General features: G+C 39.6%; 1 protein-coding gene across 1 annotated transcript; it reads right to left on the bottom strand.

Annotated features, from left to right (window-relative positions):
- Window positions 1-1,915: 1,915 nt before the first annotated feature.
- On the bottom strand, window positions 1,916-5,546 carry LOC146701036 (B-cell receptor CD22-like). Its single transcript, XM_085467376.1, has 7 exons — window positions 5,434-5,546; window positions 5,238-5,313; window positions 4,630-5,013; window positions 4,020-4,325; window positions 3,678-3,938; window positions 2,753-2,843; window positions 1,916-2,597 (listed from the first exon to the last, which is right to left on the bottom strand). Exons 2-7 carry the CDS (start codon window positions 5,308-5,310, stop codon window positions 2,528-2,530), a joined length of 1,185 nt encoding a protein of 394 aa, XP_085323502.1. The 5' UTR covers window positions 5,311-5,313; window positions 5,434-5,546; the 3' UTR covers window positions 1,916-2,527.
- Window positions 5,547-10,407: the final 4,861 nt, after the last annotated feature.

Below are 10,407 nucleotides of genomic sequence, written 5' to 3'. Positions count from 1 at the left end.
TTTATGTGAAACATTGTATTGTATTATTTCTTGAATAGTGCGTATTTATTGCTGTCGGCAGGCGTTTTAGCATGCAGAGAACGTTTTTATTGTATATACATCTTTTAAAATTGTGTTTGTTAAGTCCATTTTTTCTTCCTTCTCTGGAATAAATGGCCTGTTTAAGACCTGTTTAGTCTCTGTGCCCTGCGCTCTTATTCACTTGCTCCCCTCCTCCTTGCATACGAAAGAACTTTCTGGTGGGAAATTTAGACCTACCAGCTTTTGTGGCTACACATGCCATGTCTAGCTTCAGCTTCACTAGTTCAGGTTATAGTTTATTTGTCGCCATTGCCTTTTTGTTTCTACATTTTTTAAACAGCCAGAATAAAAGGCTCGCTTTTTATTAAACTTCATTACTCTCCGTCTTCTTTTCTGCTTTTGGGTCCGCTCCTCAAACACACCGGCCACCCAGGTCATAACAAATACATTATCTAAACTTAGCAGGTAGCTAGCATCCAACACAAATAACTTGACAAAATGTCTTTTTTATTTTATTGGTCAGAGTTCTGGCCTCAATATAAGAGTGGCTACTTAGCATTGATATGTAAAACAGTTTTGAAACTGGGTTTTTGGAGACCTGTGATGTAAATTTTTCTGTCTCTAAAGCACGCAAAAATGCCCCCCCCCCCCCCCCCCCACCCCCAACGACCCATGTGAAAATAATAAGCAATAGCTTTAAATTACAAAAAAGTGTTTAGTAGCCCTGTATTTCGCATTGTTCAAATTTATATTAAATTTACATTAAGAGAATCTGCGATGAATGTTTCAATAAATCTGTTTCAACAGGGGTTATAACAGCTTTGCTCTTTTCACATGCTTAAGTTATATTACGTTTTTGCTGCAATGTGTCTCTACATTTAGAAAATAACTTTTCTTGCTGATCATGCACAGCCCGTCATTGGGACAGGAAAGTGAGTTTGGGGTTTATCCGCTGTGGTGATTGCAGTGCTGCATGCCTCACTGCATTAGACTCAGCCCCTCAGCCAGCTTAGAGCAGTTACCAGCAGCACAGAAGAAGCCTGAAAGCCAGTACTGCAGTCTGCAGAACACAACTGCATCAAATCACAGGCCCGCTATTGTCCCAGTAGCCAACTGAGGGGGATAGAGAGAGAAATAGAAACGCGGCAAAAGAAGATGTAGGACCACACTATGATTTTATAAAACGAGCCATGATTCACATAGCGCTTGGATATTACGTAACTACAATTTTGTAAAATTGCATAGAATAAACTCAGCTTTGCTGGAAACATACTGTATAGTTAGTATCCTGCTTGGCTTGTAGAAAATATTTGTTTTCCAGTGGCTTCACTGTAAAACACACACAAAAAAAGATTGTCAGCTTCTTTTTCTTCATTCCTTTAAATAAGTAACAGCTGTGTGTGGCCCTAAATTTGTACCACCTAAAGCAGACAGGCTCAGGAGAACAGTAGCTCTTTTCTGAATAATAACACTCTTTCTTACCTTAATGCTTCCTAGAGGCTCATAAGGAAGGTGAGTAACATGGGAGTTGATTGCCAAAGAGAAAAAAAAAACACCCCCTTTTGCATTTCTCCCAATAGATATATTAATTGTTCCCCCTCCTGCATCTTAACCCAATCCCCAAGGCGATGGAGTCATTGTCTGCTAATACTGACATTGCATCCAGAGACTGACAGTAGTTTACAGTGTGCATCCTCCCACATTCCTGTAGCTGGAGTGCTGGAAAGATGAGCCCGTATCCTGCTCACTCACGGATACAGGAGCAGATTGCATGTGTTCATTGGAGAGACTGGGTGCAAACCCTCCCCAGGATGTGTCTTTCTAAAGAATCTCTATCTGCACTGAACTTTCATACTGTAAATGACTGAAATGCCAACTTGGAATAAAGAGGAGAATGAGTAATATATTTATTAGGAAGTTCGCAGATTGTCTGTCACAAAGCTCATCACTTAAATCAATCAAAAGATTTAACCTGTTCCTCATTTGTGTAAATAAAGTTTTTATATTCTATAGGAACACAATCATTTATGACAGTTGATTCAACAGAAACTGTATCAGTTATAACGTACATTTATCTAGAACCACCAATGTGACACAACAAACCACTGAATGGGCACATTCATGTATTCATGGAACAAATAATATCTTAAAAAATGAACGCACACATAAAATCAGTACACAGAATCACTGACCACATGATTAAGAAATGTTGTTGTAAAAGCTGATAGAAACTTTGTTTGTTTTATCAGTTCTTCACCAGTGAAGTAAATCAGCCACAAACAGACACTTTATCATTCATGATATCATATCATATACACAGTAACACCACAATAAGTACAGTGTCGTTGTTGTGCAGCAACACCACGCTATGATGTTAGTTAACTTAAACAGTAGGTTTCACAAATATTAACATTACTTTGAATCCTATACAGATGTTTCAGTCAGCATGCAGATGTTCACATGACTGATGTCCAAGATTTTTGTCCTCCTGTTGCACTAGTTTGGACTATGATGCAGCTTGATTCATGTAGATGGTTTCTGTCTCTGGTTTGTTGAACTGTCTTGATCTAAACCAGCTGAAGAAAAAAACAAATTGAAATGAAACTAGTTTTTGGTTCATTTCTGTAATTATGAATAATAAAAATCGACTTAATCGACTTAAATAGAAGTAAAATTAACCCTGTAGCCTGTAAATAGTTATAAATGACTATCATAGAAGCAGCTGGCTCACCACTCAAATAAGACCAGTGTGCTCACAAGCAGTATGATTCCCACAGTCTTCACTACAATGCAGACACCGAACAGTTTTCCTGACTGTTCATCTGCAAGGCAACGAGATTTTAGAGCAACAAAAAGATGAAATAAAAGAAAATTGAACATTTCACATTAAACACAGCCCCCTGAGGGGACGCGACTATGATGCTTTCTATGTGGCTTTGTCCTGTTTTCTTTTCACTCAGATAAATCTAACTTGGAGCTAACCCCAGTCGTCAGTTTGAGACATATTAGTCTTGAGTCTTAATTCTTCAGCTTATTGTAGAGTAGTGTTACTAGAAAACTTAATATTATCACCTTCTGTTATTTTGTGACCATTTTTTTTTATTTGTGCATTTCTTCTTTTCATGATGAAAGTGGCTGTGCTGTGTTTTTTCAGCTAATTTAGGATAAAGTTAATGTTTTTTTATAGGCGTTTTACCATCCTTATGAATATAAATGTAATATAATAAATATAATAAATAATAAAAAAATTAAAATATGTTTAGAAAATGTCTGTATTTTTCTTGTCTCTTTTTTTAGCACTTTATGTAAGACAATTACTTTCTGACATCAATTTACAGTTTAACGTTGAAATATTGATGCAAAATGCATTTGATTACCACTTGAAGTTATATATGGTGGTGGTCAGAGGGCCTGGTGGCGCCAGTGTTCGGCAGCCTCGCCTCTGTCAGTGCGCCCCAGGGTGGCTGTGGCTGCAATGTAGCTTGCCATCACCAGTGTTTGAATGGGTGGATGACTGGATGTGTAAAGCGCTTTGGGGTCCTTAGGGACTAGTAAAGCGCCATACAAATACAGGCCATTTACCATTAATGTTTGTTTTCGTGGACAAGAAAAAGGAAAATATGTGAATACAACACATCAGTAGCTTCGGCCTTTACCTGTAACAGACACACGAATCTCTGATGATGTCTGATTACCCAGATCATTAGTGGCCACACAGTAATAAACTCCTCCATCTGTTACATTGAAGCTGTAAATCTCTCCTTCAGATACTTTCACAGCTCCATCTCTGCTCTTCTTGAACCAGGTGAAGCTGCTGACTGGAGGTTTGGCTCTGCTGGAGCAGGTCAGGTTCACCCAGCTGCCTGCTGACACCAAACCTGATGGACTGATGGATGCGGAGGTGTTTTTAGGAGCATCTGAGAAAAAGAAAGAAAATTATATCTCATAAATTATGATTAGTTGGCAGGATTTTAAAAAAAAACCTTTGATTGTCTTACATGAAACACTGAGAGTCTCTTCTGTCTCTGCTGTCTTGGTGTCTTTTCCTTGGTTCACAGGATATCTGGCAGAGCAGCTGATCTTCTTTCCATCATATGTGTCTGACAGAGTGATTGTTTGCTGGATTTTAGTTGTAAAGCTTCCATCTGTGTTTTCCTCTATTTCGTTAGGAGAGTCTTGTTGGAGATTCCAGGTGAGTTGAGGAGGGGAGTGTGGACAGGGAGTGAGAGCTGAGCAGGTTATAGTGACAGACTCCTTCTCCTTCAGATCACCTGGGATTGCAATATCGGGCCTCCAAGGAGAATCTGTGGTTTAACATGAAACATAGTTTGTACACTGATAATACAGGAAAGACAGAATAAAATAATAATAATAATAATTTTCCATTCAAAAATCATGAAACTGAAAGGACTCAGCATATACTTTTTTAACTCTCAAAGAGCCAAAGAAGAACAAAACTGTTTCTCCAAACATTAACATAATGGTAGTGTTTAACAATAGAAAATAGAGAGAGAAAATATTTGAATAGGTATATTTATGTGACATCTGACCTGTTAATAATACAATTAGACTTTTCATTGGTTAATACTAATATCAAAAGTCTCTCACCTTTAATTGTTATTTGAACAGGTTCACAAGAAGCTGTTGCTTGGAACGGCCAGTTCATAATTCTGAAGTAGTATGTGTTTGTATAATTTGTGATTAAATTGGAAAACAGAGTGGTGCAGCTTTTCTCCTTCAGGTTTCCTGTAATATTCATTGGATAGATGTTAACTGTCCCACTGTTGTTGAAAATCACATTTTCTGGATGTGCAAAAATATCATAATTATTTTTAATCCACACTCCAAACACAGGTCTTGTGCTGTCAAACTTTACTGGTCCAGCATCACTAAAGTTACATGGGATTTGTAAACAAGATCCACTCAGAGCTTCCATCTCTGTTGGTGCAGTGATGAACAGGTTTGTAGAATCAGGACAAGCAGCCAAAGAGTCTGGGAATCCAGAGAGCAAAATTAAAATGTGCAAATCTAAATGAAGAGAAAATTCATATTTACAAAACTGACTTTAAGTGTCGTGGGTTTGCTTTTTTCTCCTGTTCTTTCTACACCTTCGGTACAAAATGCTTAACTTACAAATATAAAATGTGTGACTTTGTAAAGTTTCTCTATCTGCACTGATCTGTCAGACTGTAAATGACTGTAATGAGACAGCTCACTTGGAATAAAGAGGAGACTCAGTAACATGATGCCTGTCATGATGTTCACAGACTGGACTGTCACAAAACTCATCACCTGTATAAATAAAATACATAATTACACAAATAAAATATCAAACTAGAAATTATCTTTCATAAGGTGTTTGGGTTTTTTGTAATAAACACAGTTAGTAAAATTTAAAAACGAATGTCTTACCAAATGATCAGACTGCTACAGACGAGAGACGACAAAGTAAAAGTGGTTTCAGCAGAAACACAGCGAGTGAAACACTTCTCTGTTTAGATGTTGTCATGTCAAAGCAAACAGGCCTGTGATGCTTTTAGTATTCTGTCTTTCTTTATTCAGTCAGTCTTTTTATGTTCCCATCATGCACACTCCTGTCACTTCAGTAACTGCCACTCCTACCTGCCTGCTTCTACATTCACCTGTGCTGACTCTTCCCTCACACGATAACCTGTTCCTCATTTCCATCAGTTGTCTTCTTAACTGACTTTTTCCTATCACTTTATTCCTGATCTTCATTATTTGTGACTATTGGCTGCTTTGACTTTTTGACCTTGCATTTTTCCCTTAAATAAAGACTTTTAAAATCTTACATCTCACTCCTGAGTAGGGATGGGTATCATTTAGGTTTTATCCGATACCGGTGCCAAATCGGTACTTTTGAAACGGTGCCGGTGCTCAAACCAGTGCTTAAAGAATGGAGAACACAAAATTGGTCCAAAAACCTCTCATGTTCAGCTGTTTTTTGTAAAAAGATAACAATGTTAGCCTTTTCTGCAGCTATGGGGCATATATGGTATCACTCTTGGCTGGAAGCAGTGCTTAAACAATGGAAAAAACACAAACTTTGTCCAAAACCTCTCATGTTTAACTGTTTCCCACTTTTTCTTTGGTCATTTTAGACTTTTTGGCCAGGGTGAAGGGAGTATCTGCCATCAAACAAGAGGACAGCCGCATGTAGCTATGATGATGTTTGCTAGTTCACCTTACATGCATTAATGTAATAACGTGGTTAGCCTACTCAGCGTAAATTACACTCGAACAACATGAAGCTACTCACGCAGAGAAGAACGGCTGCTGCTGCCATCATCATCCATCATCATTTCTGCTACACTGGCAGGGCTAGGGGCCAGGACTCTCCTCTTTGTGTTTTTGGGGGATGTTGCATAACAGGCAACCCACCCGCAGTAGAGGTGCTTGGTGTGAGGTCTCGCAGCAAGCTATCAAATACGGCGCATTTCTGGGCTTTAAAAAAAAATGCTATGCGTCGCCGGGTGTTTCATCGGATTTGAGGTGTTACCTCCTTTGACAGTATCACAGTATCAGCTTAAAGCACTTGTTGCAGGCTGCTGAGTTTGCATATTTTGCTGTGAAGTACAGCCAGACTTTTGACCGCTTCGCCTTGGGCATTTTTAATCTGTAGCTCTGCTCTAAAAGAACGTACGTACCTGGGCCCGCCTACTATCCTCGGAAACGTAAAATGATTGGCTAGAAGTGTATCACAGCTCAGGAAAAAAAAGCACCGAAATAAAGCACCGAAATGTGCGCTGCTTTTCGGTCTGGTTACTACCGTTTATGTCATGGCATCGAACACCGGTACCCATCCCTACTCCTGAGACATGCTGTTGGCTCACAATCATTCTGTAACATAAATGTATTTTTTTAACAACTGTTTTTGAAGACAAACGTGTTATCACACAGTATCACGACTTGTATTACCCAAGACTAGCACTGCTTATTTCAAACTTCTGTTGTCTGTGTATTCAAAGCAGTGTTGGGAAATTTTTCATGTGTGTTTCCCACACTCACTGAAATAATAGCTCAGGTTCAAATTTAATCATTTGAGCCCCCAAACCCCCTTTTTTATATGTTTCTTCTCAGTTTGCTGGCTGGATTTACACAGTGCTTTTCTTGTCTTACTGAACACTCTGATCACTTTTAACAACATGTCACACATTTATTTCAAGATTTCGAGCTCCCATATGAATAACAAATCCCATAAGAAGATACAAAACATGTTGGCAGGAACATAAAGACTCACATTTAAAAAGCTGAAGTATGTGGAGATTACATTTTGCAGAACTATTTCTGTTTTTGTGGAAAAGGAGTTCCTCCTTCAACTTCTGCTTCTTGATATAACCACAAGAAATCACCTGAAAACAGTTATTACAGGTGAAGTTAAGACAAAAACTGAACTTAAAAAGTGGCAGGATGTTGTTTGTGTAATTTCACTAAACTGTAAAATGTAATGCTTATTAATGTAATGCTACTTCACTACAGTTCTCGTATTTTCTTCACCTCAGTTTCTTCACCTCAGAGTTCTTTGTAGCCTTCACTCGTCTTTACATGTCTTGCTCTCCTCCTCGGTCTGTCACGGCCTGGAGGATCTGATTAGTGGTTTTGTCTCTCTCTCTCTCTCTCTCCCTCTCTCCTTCTCTATCTCTTTCTTGCCAGGGCAGAACTCACTGCGGGTTCACGCCCTCGGCCCACGCCCCTCTGAAGAGGAAACACCTGGGCCTCATCAGTGCAGGCAGAATTTAAGCCAGGGAGTGGCTTCTACTCTTCGCTGGATCGTTGCGTGTGACTCGCATCAGTGCAGCCTAGCTCAGAGCAAGTTCACTTTCGTTTCTCTGCGCAATCCTTCTAACGTGTGTTTGTTCTGTACATAGATCCCCTGGATCGACCTTGTGTTCCCTGATTGGATTCCTGTTTTTGCGAGTGTTTGGAGAGAGACTGATTGCGAGTGGAGATTGCCTGAAGAGGAGCAAGTGTCTTTTTCCCTACCTGGATTCCCCCGGAGCCTTTTCCCCTGTCACCACTTTGTATATAGCACCACCCCTGGACTACTGGTGGAACTGTAATAAATCTCTACATTGTGCCTCTAAGCTTCTGAGTCCTGCGTGTGAGTCCTCAAGCGAACTGTGACAGGGTCATAGTGCCCCAGGTTTTTTTTTTTTTTGTTTGTTAGCTTTTGTGTTCAGTTTTTGTCCAGTTGTAGCATGATCACCCCTCTGATTTCCACCTCCGGGATACAAATATAGATGTGGACGCATGCATCATACTTCAGTTTACTAACACATGAACATGCAAATCTGTGATGTGTTTTAACATCTCCTGACAGCAGATGTAAAATAATCAATTGAAACTATTAAGCTCACCTGATGTCACTGCACAACAAACTGTCGTTATTGTGGTGAAGCTTCTCACAATATATGATTTATTGTTGGCACTGAAAGAACCACTCCAGACACAGCAGAGAAACCCATTTATATGGCAGCTTTTGGCTGACATGTAAATCTATTTATCAACCAATAAATGACTGATTAAATAAAAGCAGAAACATATAAACACATTGGGGAAGTTTGTTATCAGTCAAAGTTTCTGCCACCTGTGTGAGTACAGGCACACAAATTTCTGTGACAAACCTTTGCAATTTCCTTTCTTCCACACATGATGTCATCTAAATATGATCTCTAGTGATTTAGTCAGCCTTTTATGCACATATATGAACACACGAATCAAACTCAGAGCTCTCTGAAGAGAAGAAAACTACTGAAGTGTAAATTTCATACCATATCAGTCATCAAATACATCATATATTAACCAGTTACATCTTTATTAAAGTCTAAGCAACATTAAAGTCTAATGTCCAAACAGGATTTAAAGCAGTTTTTCTAACTAACATTAACATGGTAATACCTGAAGCTAGAGCTGGGCGATAGAACGATAACGATATGTATCGCGATATAACTTTTACTCGATAGAGAAATTAAACTATCGCGATAGACCTCGCCGCTCTTGTCCTCTTAAAAAAAAAAGGTCAGCCAATCCAAATTAAGTAGCGCAGAGCCGAACCAATCACAGCTGCAGCGTCACGTCGCGTGACTTGTTACGTACAGCACAAGTGCCAAGCCGCACGTGTGTTTGTTTGGGAAGCAGCCAGCGGGTAATGGAGCCAGCGCGTAATGGAGGAAATGAGTGTGCCAACTAGAAAAATCAACCGAGCGTGACGGAAGAGCCATAGAAGTTCCGTAGTGTTAAGGTATTTCGGCTATTTCAAGTCTGACAAAAAACAGAGTAGCGTGCACTGTAAATTGTGCCGAAAGCAAGTCTGGAAATACAATAAACTGGTACATGCGTCACACTGTGCGCCACGTTATTGTTTCGGTGAAATGAATTTCTACAATACTGTTACTGTTAATTCTACTCTCTGCAGTGTAGAAACGGAAAATCTCCGTTTTCAAAAATACCCGTGTACGTGTGGACGTAGCCTCAGTCTCTGACTGGAAGCGCTAATTCGTCATTCGGCTTTTGTCAGACTAAAGTAACTGTTAAAACTGTTTGAAAAGCTAAGCTATACAACAAGGAGAGATTGAGAATTTCCTTTTAGTTCTCAGTTTATTTGATATTGACAAAAGTTAGTCAGTTATTATGGGAAATAAATATTTAAATAAAAACAAGCTGCTGATTATTTCGCATTTTACTTGTGAGCAACGGCACATTTAAATCTTACAAATATAGTTATTTGGCTTATATCGTGATTGTTACACCCCGGCCTAGGCAACCGGGGTGCAACGTAGAAAAACAAAGATAAGGAAAATAACACATAACAGTCACGCAAAAACAATACAGTACCAACGCCAAATCGTAACATACCCCGGAGGAGCACCTAGACACTCAAATCCACACATAATTACGGTCACAGTCGTAACACCCCCTTACCCAAGAATTAACATTAACCCCAAAATGTTTAATTCAAGGAGACAGTGCTCTAGACAGGGTGTCAGCCAATACGTTACCCTTCCCTTTCTTGTAACTGATCTCCAAGTTAAAATCTTGCAACAACAAGGACCAGCGCATAAGTCTTTGATTGGAGTTGCACATTTGGGAAAGGAACATCAGTAGGTTGTGATCGGTAAACACCTGCACAGGCAGCACACTTGACCCAGCATAGACCTAACATACCCCCCACCCAAAAAAACAAACACTTAAAACATACAACCCCAACGAAAAAAATATTTGTTCCATGTCCAGCCCATACGGCACCGGCCACCGTCCCGCAGGCGACGCTGATGACTGGACGGGTCCTCCAGTGGAAACGGAAAACAAACGAAGCTGATGAAGGCTGGAGCGGTCCCTCGGACACTCCAGCGAAGACGGATGAAG

The sequence above is a fragment of the Copadichromis virginalis genome, linkage group LG9 (genome assembly GCF_057382275.1).
Source record: "Copadichromis virginalis isolate Kocher_CV1m ecotype Utaka linkage group LG9, C_Virginalis_male_GT1.1, whole genome shotgun sequence".
In the NCBI taxonomy this organism is placed as follows: Eukaryota; Metazoa; Chordata; class Actinopteri; order Cichliformes; family Cichlidae; genus Copadichromis; species Copadichromis virginalis.
Note: the sequence above shows the minus strand (reverse complement) of the source record. Positions and strands in the feature narration are given on the sequence as shown.